Source organism: Sinocyclocheilus grahami, unplaced genomic scaffold (assembly GCF_001515645.1).
Source record: "Sinocyclocheilus grahami isolate Dianchi unplaced genomic scaffold, SAMN03320097.WGS_v1.1 scaffold92.1, whole genome shotgun sequence".
NCBI lineage: Eukaryota > Metazoa > Chordata > Actinopteri > Cypriniformes > Cyprinidae > Sinocyclocheilus > Sinocyclocheilus grahami.
Window position 1 is genome coordinate 2,144,696 of NW_015505271.1, and position 23,345 is coordinate 2,168,040.

Consider the following 23,345-nt stretch of genomic DNA (forward strand, 5'->3'; position numbering starts at 1 on the left):
ATGCTCATCAAGTCTGCATTTATTTGATTAAAAATACAGAAAAAAACTGTAAATATTTTGAAATATCAATACAGTTTAAAATAACCATTTTCTATTTTTATAGAAATTGTTTTATTTTCAAATATAATTTATTCCTCTGATGGCAAAGCTGAATTTTCAGCAGCCATTACTCTAGTCTTCAATGTCACATGATCCTTTATCATTCTAATATGCTAATTTGCTGCTCAAGAAATGTTTCTTATTAATTTATTTTAAATAGTAATATTGTGCTACATTATAAACATCTTAACTTCACCTTTGAGCAACTGAATATATCCTGCTGAATAAAAGTTTTAATTTCTTTCAAAAAAAAAAAAAAACTTACCCAATCTCCAAATTTTCAACGCTACACTCTAAAAAAATGCTGGGTTGTTTCAACCCAATGTTGAGTCAAATATGGACGCTGTAAATATTTTGAAATATCAATACAGTTTAAAATAACCATTTTCTATTTTTATAGAAATAGTTTTATTTTCAAATATAATTTATTCCTCTGATGGCAAAGCTGAATCTTCAGCAGCCATTACTCTAGTCTTCAATGTCACATGATCCTTTATCATTCTAATATGCTAATTTGCTGCTCAAGAAATGTTTCTTATTCATTTATTTTAAATAGTAATATTGTGCTACATTATAAACATCTTAACTTCACCTTTGAGCAACTGAATATATCCTGCTGAATAAAAGTTTTCATTTCTTTCAAAAAAAAAAAAAAACTTACCCAATCTCCAAATTTTCAATGCTACACTCTAAAAAATGCTGGGTTGTTTCAACCCAATGTTGAGTCAAATATGGACTAACCCAACTGTTGGGTTAAAAAGCTAATTTAAAAATGTAACCAAAATTTAACCCAACAGTTGGGTTAGTCCATATTTGACCCAACATTGGGTTGAAACAACCCAGCATTTTTTAGAGTGTAGTGTACATTAATGTAAAGTGAAGCATTTTTGGTTATAATTTTACAACAGATTTCCTAGAAAATATTGGTACTGTACTATTAACTGTAAACTATTTTCTGTAATGCGTCTGAAACCACAGAACTGTCAGATACAGTGAATTTTGCATGTCTGATCCATTCATTCTTCAGCGTGCTCAGACAAATGACAGTCTATGGACTTTGCAGGTGCAGAGAGACAGATGCTGAGGAAGTGGCATTAAACAGGAACTGTCTGACGTCTGTTTATATTTGTGTATGTGGATGGTTGAATACCTGCATGTGTCTTTTGTCATTGTGTGTTCACAATTTATACAGGCCTCAATAGAATATGAGAGGATGTTGAGTTGTATGAGAGTGAAAAGACAGCGCAATGAATCAAGCCAAAACAAACAGATGAAAGTAAAGTGGAAGCTGAACAAAGAGATTCAAAGCTCAGCTTTTCATGAAGGATATAATAATAACACAGTAAACAGAGGTCACCTTATATATACTGTGTGTTAATATAACAAGATAAATGGTCCTAAGCATTACAGCACTGAAATGTAATACATCACATCAGGGAGAAGAGGATAGGTAGTTTATATTATCTGCTGCTCTAAAAGTAGAAAATAAGCCTGTCTTTAAAACAGAAATCCTAACCCTGGAGTGGAATGGTCGCTAACTTTAATAACTGTTTAGCCACTGGAAAGATGCATGCAAAAATACACCATCCACTATCACTTGTCAATGTTTAGTGCTAGCAGCAGGAAAACGGATGCGTCACAGCTGCGATGATGGAAAGATTTCAAGTGACTATTACTCTAAAACTGTGCAAAAAGGCTGATGACAAATGTCATTAGCTCAGGGGCAGCCTGTCCACGATTTAGCTGCCCACAATCCATCCCTCCACTTCCTCATACACAGAGAAAGAAGGTTCCATAAAGATTTTTCCATCCCCCATTAGAAATGTTCTTGAGCGAAATGGACTTTAATAGAGATGTCCTTAAAACATGGCTAAATGGACTTCAAACAGCTGAAACAGTTTTTGATTCGGTTAGATGTCACAAGGCCGTAGCATTCAGAGTATTCCTTTCACTTTATGGTGGCATTCACAAAGCTACAGATTTTATTTTATTTTTTAAATGAACATGCACCGTGTTTTATAAGACAGCTGGAAGTTTGCAGAAAGAAAAATGGGAATAACATTGAGCACTGAATGAAAAATAAAAAGTACTTTCATGTGGTTTACAGCATGCAGTATCATTTTGAATTGGGCTGTTGTTTTTCGGTACGCCCATGATAACTGCACTTTTTATGTGAAAGTGGTTAGAAAAAAAAATGTCTGTGTCTGTGTTGGTTTGTGGGAGCGAGAGCGGGAACAGTTTGTGGATAAGTGCTGGTATAATGAGGCTGACCCGTCCCATGTCATTTTTGTATACAAAAATGACAAATTAGTAATTAGCAAAAATGCTACTAGGTTAAAAAACAAACAAACACATTTTTGAAAAATTTAGGTTTTGACGTCAGGTTAGGGATAAAAATCTACATCAGCCTATGCTCTAAACTATAGGGAGCCCTTTTATGTTACTATAAGGTTACAATTAACAGCAGAGCCCAAACTTAAATTTAATTACTATTTATTTTTAAACAACACTCAACTTAAAAGAATTTATGCAACCATGTAAATGGCACATAATGCAGTTTTTTTATATTAACTTCTAAATTATAAAAATTATATTTGTTGTTGAAATATAGCCTATTAATTCACACAGTGGCTCTCGTAACAGATTTATTTAAACAGTCTAATATTTCACAAAGTGCTATTCTCTGCACTTAATTTCTCTAGCGAACTAATGAGCTGTGGAGACTGATGACTTGCCTCAGGTAAATTAAATGCTATGTGATATTTTTGTTTGCAAGCTGTTTTATTGACGTCTTTCCACAGTTGAAACACTGGTTGAGTGATTACATGAGGCATGAGATGTTCATTCATGTTTATTTCATGTTAAAACTAGTAGTAAATAGGACGGGATGATCGCGCTCGCTTGTGCTCCGCACTGAGGCGTTTATACAGCGATCTGTCACGACACATCAAAGAGCGCCAAAATGGCATTTATTGTTTGAATTTCCCGAAGAAGAAAAAACGGACATAATTTGAAAGATGAGACTTTGTTTCTTATCAAAAGTAACAATGTAACTGGAAGATCCAATGAAGTTCCACTCGTGCAGCGTTTAAAACAACGCTGTATTTGTCTGGTAAACATGCGTACCGAACCGAAAAACCCGTAGCCTACCGAAAAGTTTCAGTACGAATACATGTACCGTTACACCCCTAATGAAAATTAAAATTATTTGTAAAGCCAAACCTAGCTACTCAAACAATTTTGAGACAAAATGCTCTGAATGATGCTCTGAATGATGATGTATCATAAAACTATGCAAGGCACTAATCTTTCGAAATCTGCTTCGGAACAATATCTATTGTGCAAAATGGTATTGCAAGCGCTCGCTTGTGCTCCGCACTGAGGCGTTTATACAGCGATCTGTCACGACACATCAAAGAGCGCCAAAATGGCATTTATTGTTTGAATTTCCCGAAGAAGAAAAAACGGACATAATTTGAAAGATGAGACTTTGTTTCTTATCAAAAGTAACAATGTAACTGGAAGATCCAATGAAGTTCCACTCGTGCAGCGTTTAAAACAACGCTGTATTTGTCCGGTAAACATGCGTACCGAACCGAAAAACCCGTAGCCTACCGAAAAGTTTCAGTACGAATACATGTACCGTTACACCCCTAATGAGAATGCAGAAAAATTATTTGTAAAGCCAAACCTAGCTACTCAAACAATTTTGAGACAAAATGCTCTGAATGATGCTCTGAATGATGATGTATCATAAAACTATGCAAGGCACTAATCTTTCGAAATCTGCTTCGGAACAATATCTATTGTGCAAAATGGTATTGCAACTGACAACTCCATTTTAAAAAACACAGTGACTAAGCTTGACACCCAAAAACATATTCACATCACACATACACCTGTTGCATACCACTGCTGAAGAGAACAAATGTATGAAAGTATGAAAAATATTCCAGTTTTCAGTTGGTGTAGAGTTACCACAACAGTTCCTCTTAAAATTATGTAACATTAGAAATACCTGATGCTTCACTTTTAAACCTCTATGAAGGTTTTTAAGAAAATGTCATCATATTATGCAAGCTTGGATGTTTAGTGTATCAGAATGTCTACTGATATATCTGATGGAAATACTAATATATTCCTAAAATTTTGAAAGTGTCAACACAATATTTTTTTTTTGCACATAAATGTTGATACTTCAGGTGTTGTGAGTAGTTTGGAAACACTTATTGTGAACTGCTTACAGGCCATTCAGTGTTTGTCAGATTTTTGCATTGACATTTGGCATCCAGACAGAAGCCGCTGTCATGCTTATGACGGATATATCTGTGCATCTACCCAGAGACTCCCCCTTTGGATTTTTCTCACCTAACTTTCACGCTCATGCATACCTCCGTCAGAATTCCCCCTCAATGAAGGGCTTAGCTGACACTTTTGCCACAACACAAACACACAGGCCTGCCTACCCGCTGAAAATCACCAGCATTCCTCTCATTTACTTCATTGCAAACCATTTCAAAGAAACTATTTCAGACTTCAGTAGTCTTGGCTTACCGGTGTGGGTGTGTTTGATTTATGTGTGTGAGCACGTATATGTTTCTTGGCCTATTATGTGTAAGTTGTCAGGTAAAGCTTTCCTGAAATAGACCACACTGTTTGTAGCTTACCAGAATGTAGTAATGACATTCTTTTTTTTTTTGTGGAAACACCATGATCAGTGCTGCCAAGGTTCTGGGGTGAACCCTAGCCATTGTATGGCCCGCAATGTGGAAGTGGTGGTAAATGGTGTTAGGTTGTTACACTTTTCACCACTCACTATTAGCTCTCAGCTGCACTTTCAACAGATGAGAGGGAGGAGAGGAGCACCGCTGATGAAAGGGATGATCAACTCAACACTTTCCAGCTGAATAGTGTTAGCAGAGAGTGTGTGTGGGACATTTATATGGGGTACAGGCACACATGCACAGAAACACACTTCTTTGAAGAAACAGAGTTGCACTTTTACAACCTTTTACACATACAATAAATGTCCACTGGAGGTTTTAAATTGAATCCAGATGAAGATTTATATTCAGAATTTTCATCAGTTTGGTGTTGGAGAAGCTATTTTGAAGCCAGTCAACATTTTAAGTACTGTAGTTCATTTTGAACATATTTATTTTCTATTTCTAATTAACTAGAATCTTTTGATTCCTTTCACCAAAATGACTCATTCAAGTTTTTTCCTGTAATTGCCACTAAATGCAACAAATAAAACCATAAACACTCAAATGAATGTAATGAAAACAATGACAAACAGCAACATTTCCCTAATTCACTATAGAAAGACATCAAATGTAATGCAAGGGCTTGAAATGAAGCAGTGAATCGTTTCTTTGGACAGATTATTTTGAATGAACTTTCTGAACAAATGGATTTACTAAAATGAATTATGTGAAGCAGGAAACTGTTCCTTTGAAACAGTTTCTTTTTCTTTCTTTTTTTTCTTTTTTTTTAAATGAATGAATGAATTGTCTGAACTAAATGATTACTAAAATGAAACGTGAAGCAGTGAATTGTTTTCTTTGGATAGGTTCTTTTGAATGAACTGTGCGAACAAAGTTATTTACTAAACTGAATCGTGTGAAGCAGTGAGTTGGTTCTTTGGAATGAATGATAAACTGACTGTTTTCTATTGTCCTCTTGCATTATCAGCACACGTTTTTCCTGTAACACTGTAACGCTTTTTATTGTGAAAAGAGCTGAGCCACTGTTACCCTGTAAGAAAATGTTGTTAAACTGGGTGCATCACTACTCTTAGTCAGTTATTTCCATAGACTGTATAAAAACATGGACTTAGTGTCCGTGACGTCACCCGTAGATTTCCGAAGAGCGTTTTTGAAGCTCAAAGTGGGCGGAGCGGGCTGTCACCATCTTGGCAGCGCGTCACCGTGCGTCACTTCCGGATAATCAAAAATGGGCAAAGAGGCGGGAGCTGGTTGCTGAAACCACGCCCACCTATAGCTCGACGGCGGTGACAGCAGCGCCGATCCACCTGTCACTCAAGTGGCCATGGCCTTAATTATGCAGAACTTTTAAGGCTTAATATCATTTAAACGAATGAGTTATAAAACAATTCACCCCCCTCACAGTTGTCATGAAGGGCAAAATTAGCTATATAGACCAAAACCACTTTTTGTACCAGGCTGTAAACACATTTTTTTCTGCTGTAAAGTTGGGCAATTTAACATGGGGAGTCTATGGGACTGACTCCCTTTTGGAGCCAGCCTCTAGCAGCCAGTCGATAAATTGCAGTTTTAGTCACTTCTGTGTTGGCTTCACGAGAGAGACCGGAAGGTTGCCGCTCGGTTATTTCCCAATACTGCACAGGACATATTTTCTGACACTGAAATTCCTTCACTATGGTCATTAAAGAAAAAAGAGGTCAGCCGTACTTGGAAAATGGAGCTTTAACTATATTTTTTCAATACTGGCCTTGGTTAGAAACCAGAATTGAGTCGAGAAAAGATAATATCCTGCAATTTTCTTGCTTACGGCTGGTTAGACTCGATGTTATAGCTGGGAGCTGGTGTGTGAGAAGCGTGGGATATGGGCTTTTTTCATGTGGGTGTGGAGTTTTCCTCTCCAGCCCAGAGCTGTACGTCTAATGATAGGCCAGTGTTCAAATGACAGAGTGTGTAAATGTGTGTGTCTATGCTGAGGTCCTTGCCAAAGCTGTTTAAACCAATGTGACAAATTTACTCACATTTTGGTAAGTGCAAATACACACAAACCTCCACGTACACATATAATATATCATAAGGATCACACCCATGTTCTCTCTCTCTGAATATACTGTAATAAATGGTTTGACCTTGAGAGACGGAGCTGTATTGTGTGTGGATGGGTGGTTCAGTCCACAGGGGACAGAGAATAGACCCTCGACTTGTATTGATTTGTGCATGTCTTCATCATACAAGAAAATCCTCAAGGTTTGTGTAATGCCTAATCTAATTCTAATGTCATTTTGGCTCATTGTCAAAAATGCTTTTTTGTGTTGCCCAGTGAGCTTCAGGACAGATACGATTGGGTCTGATGTTTTTGTCTTTTTATTTGCTCGCTCCGTGCCTGTAATACATTTTTAGAGGGAAACTGTCCAAACAGACTCTTTAAATGAAAGAGAGGGTGCCTTTGTGAATCTAATATGAGGCGGGCCACTCACTAGCTTTGGGGTTAATGCTTGATGTGATTGGCTGCAGGGTTTTGATTGGCATGAAGCTCTGCAAGAGAGTGCTGAAGATCAGGGTGGGGTTTAAGGGGGATCAGTGAAGCCCCTGTTCCCTTTGAGACATGGCCTAAAAATGTCCAGTTTTTGTCTTATGCACACACAAATTGTATTAATTTTTAAATACATAAAATACATTATATATAATACTATGAAAAATGAACTAAAATAATGTATGTCAAAATGTTATTTTAGTTATTATTATTATTATTATTTAGTTAGTTAGTGGAAATATGACCTTGACATTTCTTTGTGAGATTCACCCATCAGGCTGATCTAAAGCAGATTCAAGCTGCAAGACTTACATATTCACAGCATGTGCAGAGATGTGGATTTGCTGTATTGATTGCTCATTACCCAGTGTCAGAGCCAAGCTGATGGAGAGAGAAATTGGCTTTTATTTTTTCTCTCCGTTTTTGCATTGACATGGCGGTGGATCGTTACATCTCTGTGCCATTTACTGTGGGATTGATGAGCAGGTGCTGTGCTTTCCCTTTCATTTCCATCCCTCTCGCTTAGTCTACGTCCGTCTAATTCAGGTATGTATCCTGCTGTGGAATCCATTTATGCATTTTTTTTATATGCCTGTCAAATTGACAGTAAAAACAGCTACAAAGCAATGTCTTGTGAGAAACCTAATGACACTGAGAGACGAAGAAAGGAGGGATATCATAGTACAGCTGTGGTCTGAGTGTGAACAGCTGATAATACACAGATACAGTAGCTCCTCGCTGTCCAGGCCAAAGAAATCAGAAACTGTAAGATCAACCACTAAAACGAAGGCGGAGGAGGAGACAATTGTAGCCGTGTAAACATACAGTGGAAGTACAGTTCTACAGGAGGCCTGTGAGTCTGTGGTTGACATCTCACTTTTTAAATAATGTTTTTTTAATGGCTCATGGCTATGTAAGCCAATATCCTGTCGGTCACAATCCACACAGAAATTTCTCCTCAATATAGCGCATTCTTTGTCTGGGTGGATGTAGTCGAGCACCTGGGCCGTGGGTCATTCACTCACAGACTGACTGCAGCTATATACAACACATGCCCCAGACAGAGTGGCTAGACAAAGACATGGACTCAGCGGAGTCGTGTCTGGATTCGAAAACAGTGTTCGCTCCTGCAGTGACAGATGGGATAGGAGGCAACGGCAGACATACACCTCACATGCAGACAAGAGCTGCCATCTTTGACCAGAGGGCACTGACCTTTAGAGCAATACAGTCCAATTAGAATTTCTACGATGTAGTCAGAGAAATGAAACATATACAGTATCATATTTTCATTCTTGTGAAAATAATTATTAGCTACTATTTCATACTGAAAACCCATAACCATGCTGAAAACGCATAACCCATAACCTGTATAGCCAACACATTAACAACAAATCTGAACTAGGGCTACATGATTAAGTAATGTCGAAATCGCAATATGGCTTAGTGCACAACATGCGCCAACCATCTTCTCAAACTTACTATGAGAAACGTTCATAAACCTGCTGTGGTCAATAAAAGAGAAGATTTAATGGTTCCCTGTGTTGCCCTTTAGCAACTGCATAGCAATGACCTGGAAACCAGTCCGATCGCATGATCATTGTGGTGGCATATTTTGCATTGTCGAAGAAAGCTAATTTTTGTGAGAAAATGATTTAATTTCTAGTTATTTCTCTCAAAACTATTGCAAACATTTTTAGGATTAAAAATCAGTCCAGGTTTTAGGTTGCATAAGACTAAAGACCACCTAGTAAACTGACCCGTAGACCACAAGAAATTTTAACATTCACCGGTCTGAATCTCATCCTAAATCTATCCATCTTCAGCAAATATTTATCTTTTAGATGCAGAGAGGCCATCCAGATTCCCCACACCCATCCTTAAAATGCCAATGTCACCTACCAAACAAAAGAACAGGAGGAGGCCCAAGTTAACCCTCTCTTCTATTCCTCATTCCATCTTAATTATTTCCATTTTCTATCTCAAAGACATCCAGGACCGCCTGCAGGTGTTGTGGCAAGCAAACAGTCAATTCTTGTTCTGTTTCAACTATAATCGCTCTTTCCCAATAATCTGAAATGAATATTCCTCAGTCAGATAAAAGTTTGGTTAAAACACAGCCGGGGCAAAATAAATGAATCATGAGAGATCATTGTGATTGGGATCAGATCTAAAAGCCTTGTCTTTGTGAACATGGAGGTGATTGACAGGTATGACAGCCAAAGGCAAAAAGCACATAGTGTAAAGCCCAGTAAAGTCAATATTGCCCTCATAAGATTACATGAGAGTGGTCTGTGTGTCAATATCAAGTATAGACATGCATTTGTCTGGAAATATGACACTGGGCATCAGTTGAATGACACAAACCAGACATGTATCATATAACCCATATTTTACATATGTGAAATATTTTTGCAGAAACTGAATCTTTCATCTACTCGTTTTGTTAATATGAGTGTTTTGGTACTCATCGCATTAAATCAATAATGCATGAGGCCTGAATCACACTGTGTTGAGGTTGCGGTATGACCTCATCTCTGTGGTACTTCATACTCCAGTCTTCCCACAGCCCTTCATTCACTAATTTACTGTATATTTACTTCTTTTTGTTATGACAAATGACACACCGTCATGACATATCGACTCTCAAAGAAAGGCCTAGAAGTTCAATTATGAAAAGCTTTCTCTTCCCAGCCAGTCAAGAAGTTCACCTCCTGTTTTATGGTATACTGCCTTAGTCAGCTATTCCTCAAGACATTCATCTCAACATCTCTCCATGCCATGTGCACTTTAAGACATCCTGCCACAGTCTGAAGGTTTTGGAAAGCCTAGCTCTGTCAAACTAACAAATGTGTGTGCAAAAACAAACAAAAAAGCTTTCACTTGTGTTCATTAAAATGAGTTCAACTTTGCCACTCACACAAATCAGAGTACATCACAATAGGACACACTCCAGTTGATCTAACGCCATCCCTTCAACCAACATTTCACACTGAGGTTCCCAGCCAGTGGCCAGAGTATCTGAAATTTTGTTGCGCTGTGTGAAGACTGAGGTCAGACTGGGAGCGGAGGCCAAACTAAACCTGCCACTGACACTTTCTCTACACTCTAAGCCAGGGGTTCTGAACGCTGGCCCTCGATGTTCACTTTCCTGCAGAGTTTAGCTCCAACTCTTATCAACCACACCTGAACAAGCTAATCAAGATCTTCAGGATTACTAGAAAGTTAGTAGCAGATGAGTTTGTTCAAGGTTGGAGGTAAACTCTGCAGTAAAGTGGACCTCGAGGGCCAGAGTTGAGAACCCCTGCTCTAAGCACTGACCAAATGCACCGCTTAACAAAGGGACTTTACCCTGCTCATATTTTCCTAGGTGGCATAAGATGTGGTTCAGGATGTGGTTGGCTTTGATATTTTGTTATAGTGCATTTTTATTAGCGCAATTGTTTATCACTCCATTCCATCTCCTCCTTGCTCCATTCCAGATTTTGATTGTGTTAGTTCACCTGAATTTCCCAATTTAACCCCTAGTTAGAGTGAATCTCATGACATCCCTCTTGTAGCATATAGACCAATAATTGGCTGCCTTGCTGTCAAAGCACCAATTCCCTGCTGAGAATCAACCTATAGAAAGTTTCCGACCAGTCATTCACTTTATGATTAACCTGAGCCAAGCAGAATTGTAATGTTTATTTGCTTCAAATTACAGACTAGTCAAAAACACATTTTCTTCAGTGAGTGACAGTACGATTTCTGCAGTCTAAATTGGTCAGCCAAGCAAAAACAGAGAAGAACTCTTTCTTACAGCCTGACAGAATGAAAGTTTTCCTTTGTATATCTTGCTGATGTCTACAGTCGGTTATATAATATAATTGAACTGAATTAAGCTGGATGTCTCACTTCAAAAAAATTTACCAACTCTAAACTTTTGAATGGTAGTATATATTATGTATATCTAACTCCTCATTCTATATATTTATTAAATAACAGCATGTCAATTGTGATGAGACCTTCCAAAGTTATGGTCATCTTGATTTTTTATTGGATGTATTCAAACATTATTCATGGAAGAAATGTGACTTGACTTCGGTCATTAGTTCAATGCAGGCAGTATTATATATATATATATATATACACCATTGGCAAATTGGCATTTTTTCCTGTATTAAGCATGAACCTCACAAAACTAAATATTGAATAAACAGCGATTTTTCTTCTCAAGTAGATTTATCCTGTTTTAAGAGGTGTAGATTTTTATATTTACTCCACCCTTTTCACACAGAATTAAAATGTCCCACTCTTAAATACTGAAAGGTTTATGTGCCGAGGTCTCCGTGGACCAGTTATTCTAATATTTTCAAACCAAACGATTGGGGGCAATAGATAAACATTGAGCTGGATCTGAATCCCAGACATTCCCGTCTATGCAACTGCTCAATGTGCCTCTGTATATGTGAGTGTGTGTGTGTGTGTGTGTGTGTGTGTGTGTGCATTTTTGTGACAAATGAGGACATAAATTTGTATAATGACAAAGGTATGACATAGGTATTACAAGGAGAAGGTGACTTTTCAGGACATTACCCCATGTCCCCACTTTTCAAAACGCTTATAAGTCACACAGAATGGAGTGTATTGAAAATCTGAAATAGCACAAAGTTTCCTGTAAGGGGTAGGTTTAGGGGTAGGGTTGGTGTAGGGCAATAGAATATATGGTCTGTACAGTATAAAAACCATTACCCCTATGGGATGTCCCCACTTTTCACAAAAACAAACCTGTGTGTGTGTGTGTGTATGTGTGTGTGTGCTTGTATATATTCTTGCCTCTGCATATGACGGTGTCTCTGTTTGCACACTCAAGTATTCATAGGACTGCTAAGCACTCCAATAGGACCTCCACACAGTGACTCTCCTTCACAAAAGCCACTTGACGTGAAACCAGCCTGGTTCAGGAAGCCCAACCCAACACAGCCTCCAAAACCCCCCACCTGACTCAGTGCAAGCCAGCCGTTTGAACACTGAACCTTCATTCACCTCCCTCCGTATACATCCACTGATTCCTCGCCCACCACAAATAACCTTTAATGATGTCATAATGTGTTACACTTCACTGTCATCAGCATATAATGAGGGAACAATTATTAGTCATTTTTTAATTTTAGCCGTTATAAACGTTAGCAACAGACCACAAGCATCGCTGAACTAACAAGAGCTCTGTGTGTTTTCCAGAATAAACAAGTGTTTTCCTCCCATTAATAGGAACCAGAGAGTGGACTCACAGTGTTGGGCATCCACTGCAGTACTATTACAGTTTCCTGTAACAACCAGACTGAAAAAAACATTAACAGCTTCCCATGTACCTCACTGGAGTTTTACTGGACCATACTGTGGTCTTTTTCCTTAATAGAAATATTGGAAAATGTTTGTAATTTCCTTGCACTATTGAATAATGAACAGATCACAGTGGAGGGTGGGTCTCCATCCAATCCAAACAACTGTGGCAGTCCTCTGTTTTGTTAAACCCAAACAAGTGCTTCAAGCACAGTCATGTGCTTGCTGGAGCTGGAGCTGGAGCCCCTCATTCACAGTTTTTTCCTCCTTTGTTATCCCTGTCACTCTGGCTACAGGGAGTTTAATGGATTTTAGCCTTCTCTTCCACCTCATGTCAGTGATACAAGTCAGTGAGGCTGTGTGCGCACACTGCATGATTGCAAAACTGCGTAATTATGGGATTATGAGAGACTTACCTGTTTGCAACAAGCCTGCTCCGCTGTCGCCAACCTCGAAGTGTTTCTGGATGTCAAGGAGGACACCTGGGAAAAAGAGACAGAGAGAGATTAGAATTTGTGCTCTGATGTAAATTTTGGCCCTTAAGCGCAACAATTTGTGTTAAGATTATTTGAGTCTCTTTCTGTAGAAATAATTACCAAATGAACTTTCAGACATCTTGTGTGCAAAGCATTTTAAAGAATTACAAATATTGACAGGTATTTCTTATTATATTTCCTTGTGATCCTCAATAACAGGACAATTATAGGCTTATGTGGGGTCCTACGGATGAACACACACACACTTCTACTCTGGGCTGAAGTCAGCGTGTTTTTAATTGACTTTCTTAATAAATGTTCCTGGTCTTATTGTAGATGATTTACTGGTGCACATTATTAACAGTAAATGTAATCTTTCATCAAAAATAGTGGTGCATTGATATTAAAATTCTGGCCATAATGATAAGCTGCTAATTTTTTCCAGGTTAATTTCTTCCCTATTTTGAATAAATGAAAAATAATAACTTTATAATAATTTGTTTTTAAATGCTACAAGTAAATTTAGGAATCTAAACACTATAATGTGGTATGCAAAATATGGATATTAATTTTGAGATTTGATAAGATTATATTCAAAAGTATGTTATATATAAAAAATGTAAAACAAATGAATTTATAAGTAACTAATTCATATAATTTAATAAAATATAAAAAAAAAATTTAATGCTTTGAAAAACTCTAACATATAACAAAACAAAAAAATTACATATAAATAAATTATGCTCGAATATAAAATGCAAATGTCTTGTTGTGTTGAAGCATAACAAAGGCATTTGTATGTCCTCAGAACAAAAACGAAAAGAGAAAGAAACGCACTTTGAATGTAGCTTGAGTTGCAGACAGTAAGGAAAGACACTGGCTGCGCTGGAATGCGAGCAGGTGGCGTGACTTGTGTGACAGGAATGTTGCATTTGTCACATGTGTGGACATGCCTGCACCTGCCAAAGTGCTTCTTCTCAGAACGTCTTTGCTACAACGTGCCAGTGACAAGTCAAAACGGGTGGCGATGAGAAACCACGAACCGATCGAGGCGAAACTCAAAGATGACTAAAGCCACTGCCACAATAGAAACAAATCGCTATTTTTATTTCTCACAGCCACTCCTGTGTTATGTGTCTGTGTTTGTACAAGACCTTAAAAAGCATGACGTAATTAGCCAGGCAGCGCTGAGAAGTTAATTAAGAGACAGTTCGATGGCATTAGGTGTTTGATCTGGGTGCGTGAAGCAGATGTCTTTCTCTCTGCCTCTATTCGTACAAGACTGTTCAATGATTTAGAGAGATGTAACATCAGAGATAACGTCAAGCATGCTGGATCTCTATCGCTCTTGTCTAATTTCATTGGCTGTCAGTCACAGACACTGTTTACAGCCTCTCCTGCATTTAGAAGTGTCTGAATGCTGTGCGTTTTTCACAAATAGAAGATCAAAGCGTACGTCTGAGAAGAGTTAGACAGTTAAAGAGCTCCAGAGGCTTAATTTCTCACTTTAAAGTGATCAGAAAGAAGGAATGTGGAGATGAGAGACTGATGATTTAAAGGCAGCAACACGAAAGCTTCAATTACACTAAAAAGGGAGTAATGCCCTGATCAAGAGCTCTTCAGACTCCTGGCCAAAACACACACAGATGATGTGTCAGATGATACAAAAGATGAGGCATGAGGCATCTTCAAAAAATCATTACTAATGAACTGATTAAAATTAGACATTTTGATTGGTAACACTTTATAATAACTTTCATTAATAAATCATTAACATTAAATAATGCCTAATGGGTCATTAGTTAATATATATTCAAAGACTTAGAAACGTGAGATAATGTGCTTGTTAATGTTTGCTAATAATGAAGTTATGTTACCAGTATTTTTTATTGTTATTTCATGTAACCTAATATAGTTAACTAATGTTACCAAACAGGACATTATTGTAAATTGCTACCAAAAAAAAAGTATTTCTAAAATTCAAAAAATCTTTTTAACTATTATACAACTATTAATTCAATAACACTGTTAAATGTAAATTTTTAGCACAGAGTTCATGAACCCCTGGAGGTTTATGTGTTTATGAAAAGCTAATAATTCATTAAAAATCAATCAAATCACTAACTAAAAAACTAATGGGTCATTAGTTAATATATATTCAAAGAGTTAGAAACGTGAGATAATGTGCTTGTTAATGTTTGCTAATAATGAAGTTATGTTACCAGTATTTTTTATTGTTATTTCATGTAACCTAATATAGTTAACTAATGTTACCAAACAGGACATTATTGTAAATTGCTACCAAAAAAAAAAGTATTTCTAAAATTCAAAAAATCTTTTTAACTATTATACAACTATTAATTCAATAACACTGTTAAATGTAAATTTAAATTTTTAGCGCAGAGTTCATGAACCCCTGGAGGTTTATGTGTTTATGAAAAGCTAATAATTCATTAAAAAATATAATAATAATATGAAATTAAAGAAATAATTTGAATTAAAAATCAATCAAATCACTAACTAAAAAAATATTTTAATTGTTCAGTTGCATGTTAGTGCATGGTTAAATTATTGAAATCTTAACTTAATTAGCACAGAGTTCATGAACCCCTGGAGGTTTATGTGTTTATGAAAAGCTAATAATTCATTAAAAATCAATCAAATCACTAACTAAAAAAATATTTTAATTGTTCAGTTGCATGTTAGTGCATGGTTAAATTATTGAAATCTTAACTTAAAACCCCAGGGGAGTACTTCAAGTAAAATATTTTAGGTCAAAGACATTCATCTGACAGAAAAGATTGGGAATCTCTTTTCAATCCCTTGTAGTACCTGATGTATTTTTCTTATCAGTTCCTGTGAAATGTCTTGATTTGGATATGGGTAGATATGGGGGGCGTTGGCTTTCTGCAATCCTTCTCTAAGCTCAGGAGCGGGTATTCCCGCCCTCTTTTCATCAGTCTAATCTGAGGCAGTGTACTAATTACCTTGGTCACACTCCTCCGTTGCCCCCATCCCTCAATCCCTCCATCTCTCCCTCTCCTCCCACTGGGAGGGGGATCCCTGTGCCAGATGGTGCTGCGTTTCACCTCTTTCAACCGAGACTGCACCCACCCTCACGCCTGCCAAATACACAACCTCAACCACCACACTCTTCCCAGCAAAACTCCCACATGCACAGTCAATGCAAACCATGTAACAATATGATTTAGTATGTCCTTATTTAACATGATAAAGTAAGGACTTTTAACTGGAAGAGACTGTTACTAGTAGGTCAGTGTGTGCACAGTGCAACACCAGACCATGACAGCAACTGTCATATTAGTGAATTATGTTCTGTGTTTGGCAGGCGATGCTGTCCGTATGTGATTTGCCCTAAATTCTTCTCTCTATCTTCTCTTCTGGCTCTCTGATAAAGATACACTGTTTGGGGAAAACATGGCAACACCTTGAAACTTTTCAGAGAGAGCTGTCATGAAGCATTTGAGGTGCAGCCGCTCTGTCTACATGTTGCATCATTCTGTAAAATGGTAGGCAATGTGGGCGATGCCACACAAGGTGATGCAAATGCCCCAAATGGCAACAGTAGAATCATCGACCTTCTAGTGTCCGCCTTGATGCCGCCAACCCTGAGGTGTTGCCATAGTAACATGGCAGGGGCACACACACACACACACAGAGGAGGGAAAGGCTGACTGGCGATTGGTCAAGTCAGCTTGATGAGGGTGGAATAAGGAACTCAGCAATAATAAAGAAATTCTTGCTTAGCAAAAACTTTATCTGATTCCTACATGGAAAAGATCTGTCAGGTTTGGCTGATACAGTCACCTGCTTTGCACTTTGTTGCAGTCTATTTTAAAGCTGCTTTACCAAAATGAAAAAAACGCAACAGATACTAAGAGGCAAAAGAATGCTGTCCTGCCTGTTGTGACTGATCTGTTGCATACAAAACACATAACTGAATGACTATGAAAACCAACAGCCATTGAACAGATTGTAACATTACAGCATAACTCTGCATAAGTTTGACTGAGATATAATCAGTTTTCTAAATGAAGAAATCTGCTCAGATGATCGCAAATAAACTTGTTTTACCTGATAACAGATAAATGCACTTGGAGGAAATTGACGTTTTGGAAAATGGAAGAAGTTTTATGTTTGTATATTTTGATATACATCAGACCAGTGGACTGACCAATGTTTGAAAAAGCTCAGAAGGTTAGGATGAGCTAATCAGTTCTGTTAATGCATCTAGCGCTATTTCAAATCTCAGGGGAGTTCTTTGGAGTGAAGCTGTTTAATGGATCCTGGAAGCTGGAGGAGCAGCCCTCCTGCATTTGATTTGCATGTGACGGTGTGATACTATCTTAGACATACATTGTTTGGACCCATATTTGTCTGATCTGATAAGGGGGAGTCAGGCTGTGAGTTTAAGTGCTTGTTTGGGTTGAGTGTTTTCTTAAAGAGTATGAGCTCATCCATGCCAAGAAAGGCCAAGGGGTTTGAATTTTGATATACTAACCTAGTCTGAGGTGAACTGGCTATGTCAAAATGTTTTTGAGTGTGTGAGAAACCATCTACATTATAAACAATCCATTCACTTAAATAGGAAGTGGTTCACCGGCTGAAATTCCAATACGGTCAAATCCTGAAACGCAAACATCACCTATTCATCTGTCAGAAGCGCAAACAATGGCAAACATTTTTCTTACGATCCAGACACAAAATATCATTAAATGGAAATACTGCATTATTGCATACAACACCCTGTACTTATTTTTATAAACACACAGTATAGACCCCGAGGACTGTCTGGTCGTCTGGGGAGAAAGAACAAAAACGAGAATCATTGAGTAATAGGACACACCTAATTTTGCAATGCCCAAAAGAGAGACGATAGACCTGAGCAACCCCTGCTGCTATTTCAGGACTGGGAGAAGTAGGTAAGGATAAAGGCTTAGCAACAGAGGCTGGCCGCCCTATATACTGTAACTGAGAAGATGAGGAGAGGTGAGAGAAAGGCAACTGGGAGAAAAGCAAAGCTTGATATAGGCAGAACTCTGTGAGGGGATTTTACAGAGAATGAATAGCGTCTGCTGTAGTGCTGATGATTTGCATGCTTCACCACTACAATCCAAAAGTCTAAAATAGCTTTGTTATAATGCACTCCTCCATTACTTGATCATCATTTGATAAATAACTGGTGCCATGGTCAACATAAATGTACACAAATACCTTTTAAATGAAATTCAGTTTAGTACAAAATTAACTGCACCAGACATATAGTGAGTTTTAGTAAATACTGTGCAATCAAGACAGACATAAATGTATGCATTCCTTTAGCTCAAACAGTAAAGCATGGCACTCGCAACATTAAGGTCATGGGTTTGAGGGAATGCATGACTGATAAAATGTATAAATTGAATGCAGTGTAAGTCAAATGCACAATGCATGTAAATTTACATTACATTTAGTATCTGGCCTTTAGTATCTAGTTAAACTAGACCGCATAATGATTAGGTGCTGCATGCAATCAAATACATTTCAAATAAATTGCACCAGCTGATAGCACTGTTTGCATGTGCTTTGTGTGTTGTTTTAGCACCCCATTAATTTTTGAAACAATGCAAATAATTAAATTCAATGCACAATACATGTTACTATGTATAAATTACTGCTGCCATGGTCAAGAAATAACACATAAATATATATTTTATATATATATATATATAAACTGCAGCAGACAAATAATTTTGTAAATAAAGCAAAATATGTAATAAAACTATATTACATATTTAATTAAGCATATTTGTATTGAAAAAAAATCTTTATATTTAAAAAACTCAGCACAACGCTAATGTAAAACCTGTTTAAACTGGATCGCGAGTGGTTGGTAAGCAAGTCGCAAGGTTTTGCATTACAGTACTGAATGGCAACTGTTTCAAAATAATGATAGCGCTCTTTGCATTTGTGTGTGTTGTTTTAGCATCCGATTAACTAAAGAAGCAACGTGAATAATAAATTTCAATGCACAGTGAATATCATCAGCCATCATTTGATCACTAGTCGATGAATTAATGCAGCCATGGTCAATAGCAATGTACATAAACATCTCTTTGAAATGAAATTCAGTTTAGTGCAATGTGGGGAAAAAAGCTTAATCTATAAATATACTGTACAGTAACTAGTTTACATACAAAATGAGCCGCATTTGTGCTGAAAAAAAACAAAAACAACGAGTAGCACTTGGTTCAACTGGAATGCAGATGGTTAGTAAATAATATGCAGGGTCCTGTACTGCAGTACTGCATTCAAAAGTGGCACAACTGTTTCGAAGTTGCTCCTGTGTCTGTGTGTGTTAGGTCAAACTGTAGTACAAACGTACATTTCCATATCCTGTGTAATGCTACTCTTTGCGGTAAGAGAATGTTTCCTTTCTGCTCTGCTATGAAGTTCTCTCCCTCATTCTTTTCATTCGCCCAAACCACTGGTACACTATACTGCTGCTGACACATCCTGAAGCTCTCTTCCTCCTATTTTCCTTTCCTCCTTTCCCATCCCCTGCTTCTCTGCTTCTCTCATCAGCTAAGGGTGAGCCTTCTCAAAAGTGTCACAGGGATTGACATAACACCTCAGCTCACAGAAGTTATGAAGTTATTTGTCTGTTCTAGGCGAGCTCCTGACCGCCGGGTCCATACATATCCCACAAAGCGACGGATGCTTTTTCCGCTCAGCCTTTAACCACCACACAGTCCATATAAACACAATACAGATGTCAGAGGAGCGGGGGTGTGTTTTAGCAGGCGTTTGCGGGTGTGTGTGTTTTTGGAATTCCCTCACCATTTTATACCAGTAGTTCCTCATTACTGCCTCACCCTCGAGAGGCTGCCAGCGCTGCTTGTCTGTGTATTGCATTGTACGCTGCACTGCTGATCTGAGACTAGTTTTAAGGTGTGTGTGTGTGTGTGTGTGTGTGTGTGTGTGTGTGTGTGTGTGTGTGTGCATAAAAACAATTTATGCATATTCAATCACAAATGCACAGAAAATATATTCAGTAACCCCAGAAACATTGCTTCTATAGGGTAAATATAGTGTAAATAAGGTGTGCACTACAAGGCTCCTTCACCAAAACGCTGCTAGTCTAGACCACATCACTTGCTTTTAAATATTACATAAAAAGAGAGGGAGAAGTTTTCTCTTGCAGAGGTGCTATACAGAAACAGCATATAGTATTTGTGCATTAATAATTCATAAAAGAATTATCCTCTGGAGTGAAAGCCAATGTGTCAGACGTATAGATGTGCAGTGGTCAGAATGCACTAGAGCGCAGAAAAATCCCCAGGCTGCCTGGTTTCCCCTTATCACTGTAGGCGTACGTATGGTCAGTAAATGTATGTTTGCAGACATATCAGTATACTTACTCCTTATACACTGGTACAGAAACAGAGAGTGGGTTTCTGGTATAAACGTGTACAGACACTAAGATGCATGAGTATAGATGTTTAGTGACAGTAAACATTGGCAGTAATGTTCACTATACATTTATATAGTGGATATTACACACATAGGCTCTAAATGAGCAGCTCGTTGCATTAAAGGAGCTGCTGAATACACTGAGCATGAGAGAAAGCAGCTGACAGACACTGGAGTGCAATTACAGCTGCCCATACTATCAGTCCGATCCGATAGCATTCTGTTGGTTATGTGCTAATGTTAACTGCCAACCAGTAGCTTCAATTACCTTCCCTTCCCTCAGATTCTGATGCTAAAGACTGCATAAAATCACTTGACGAGCAGAGTGAGAGTGAGTGACTTTAGGTGAGATGTATTAAAGGGCTGGTCCATTTTTTATAGCCAGTTTTGTTTTAGTAACAGCCATTAACATTATTTGCGACTTACTAGTTGTTTGCAAGTAGCATTAAGTGAACACACTGTAAACATTAGCAGTACACTACACTACTACTATTCAAAGAAGTGGGTCAGAAAGACTTTTAGAAATGTGTATTGAAATTCATAAAGAAATTCAAACTGATCAAAAGTGACTGTAAATAAATGTTACAAAACAAATCAGAAAAAAAATCCAGTTTATTTTTGAACTTTCTATTCATCAAATAATAAAAAAAAACAGCTTTTACATCACAGGTATAAATTATATTTAAAAATAAATTAAAATAGAAAACATATATTAATAATATTTTACAATATTACCTTTTTTATTTTATGTTTTTTCAAATGCAGCCTTGAGTTTTAAAAAATATTTTAAAAAATCAAACTTTTTAATGGTAGTGTAGATAGGATTAACTCTAAGACATGACTAAAAGCCACAGTACAAGTTTGATTTTATGGGATCCTTAACATCTGCCTGACAGCTTTTACATCACAGGTATAAATTATATTTAAAAATAAATTAAAATAGAAAACATATATTAATAATATTTTACAATATTACCTTTTTTATTTTATGTTTGTTCAAATGCAGCCTTGAGTTTTAAAAAATATTTTAAAAAATCAAACTTTTTAATGGTAGTGTAGATAGGATTAACGCTAAAACATGACTAAAAGCCACAGTACAAGTTTGATTTTATGGGATCCTTAACATCTGCCTGTTAGCGTTCATGCTACCTTAATGCTAATCTCATCACCAACCATTTGGACCAACAGTTTAAACATCTTCTGATGACGTCGACTGACATTAGACATGCTTCATTTGTAGCATAATCCTTATTCTTTGTTTGTTTTTTTACATAACACAGAAAAGGATTACTGTAATTATGAGGGCTTTTTGTTTTTTGCCTGTAATGAGATTTAATTTGGCTTTTCTCACTCACTATGCCTCGTTACTTATTCTCATTTTCTTCTCTTTGTTTTGTAAGAGCTATGTGGGAGTGGGGTGGGTCTCACCCAGGGGGGCGTCAAAAGTGCCCAATTCTGTGAATAATAATTAGTCCTGAATAAAAGTGCTGAAGTGCTTTATTATCTTTCTTAATTACTGCCATTCGAAGTGTAAACCTACAGTGAAGCATCAGTAATTAGCCCATATCCCTCTGACAAACATGCTGAAATGGTAAATTGAATTTCTTAACCAATGCAGAAATCTGGATTTAATAGCATCATGTTAATTCAAAACGTGCTTCCAATTTTTAATTTTTTTTTTAATTTTTTTTTTATTTTTTATATAAAGCATGGACAGTGATTGAATACTAAAATACATACTTTACTATCTTTGGGTGAAACATCCATGAAGCTTTTTGATTTTGAAAATGTCTAAGGAGAAGAGCTTAATCAATGAAGCTTCAAACTGCATAGTGAGCCAAGCTATTTTCAATGTACTAATTGACAGTTTTGAGCACCAAACAGAGAGAAGAGAGTCCAGAGTCACAAGACTGAGTAAATGAAAACTGGAGGGGGAAAAAGGAGCACGCTAAATTGGATATGGCATTTCAGCACACTTAGGGCTGAAAAAGCCAATTTTGAGAGCTTGTTAATTCAAAACGTGCTTCCAATTTATTATTTATTTTTATTTTTATTTTTTTATATAAAGCATGGACAGTGATTGAATACTAAAATACATACTTTACTATCTTTGGGTGAAACATCCATGAAGCTTTTTGATTTGGAAAATGTCTAAGGAGGAGAGCTTTATCAACGAAGCTTCAAACTGCATAGCGAGCCAAGCTATTTTCAATGTACTAATTGACAGTTTTGAGCACCAAACAGAGAGAAAAGAGTCCAGAGTCACAAGACTGAGTAAATGAAAACTGGAGGGGGAAAAAGGAGCACGCTAAATTGGATATGGCATTTCAGCACACTTAGGGCTGAAAAAGCCAATTTTGAGAGCTGGTTTTTCAAGCTCAATTTAGCATTAGACTGTAGCCATAGTGCTCTGTGAGAGTGGCCATGAGCTTCAGACAACTGAAAGCTGAGGGTGATGGAAGCAGGAGAAATGTGTGTGAAAAAAATATTTTTAGTTAGTTTAGGCTGGTCAGTTATAGTGACCAGTTGACTACACATACAAGTTTCATGGTTTTCTCTTTTGATTTATGCTATACAGGCCATTTATAGCTATACTTACAAAAAAAATGTATGACTCCTTGAATAAAGAATTATTTATTCAACTTAATACCAAGGGGTCAAAAGCAGGGTAAGAGAAGATACAGCATTCATAACCCCAGAGAACCCTACAGAGGA

General features: G+C 37.2%; 1 protein-coding gene across 2 annotated transcripts in view; it reads right to left on the reverse strand.

The window, feature by feature from the left end:
- LOC107587355 (protein spinster homolog 2-like) overlaps positions 1-23,345 on the reverse strand; it is a 76,399-nt gene that overhangs the window by 41,705 nt on the left and 11,349 nt on the right. For both annotated transcript variants that reach the window (XM_016275114.1, XM_016275113.1), the window contains exon 2: positions 13,098-13,163. In XM_016275114.1, the coding sequence (XP_016130600.1) occupies positions 13,098-13,163 (66 nt within the window). The remainder of the gene's footprint in view (positions 1-13,097; positions 13,164-23,345) is intronic.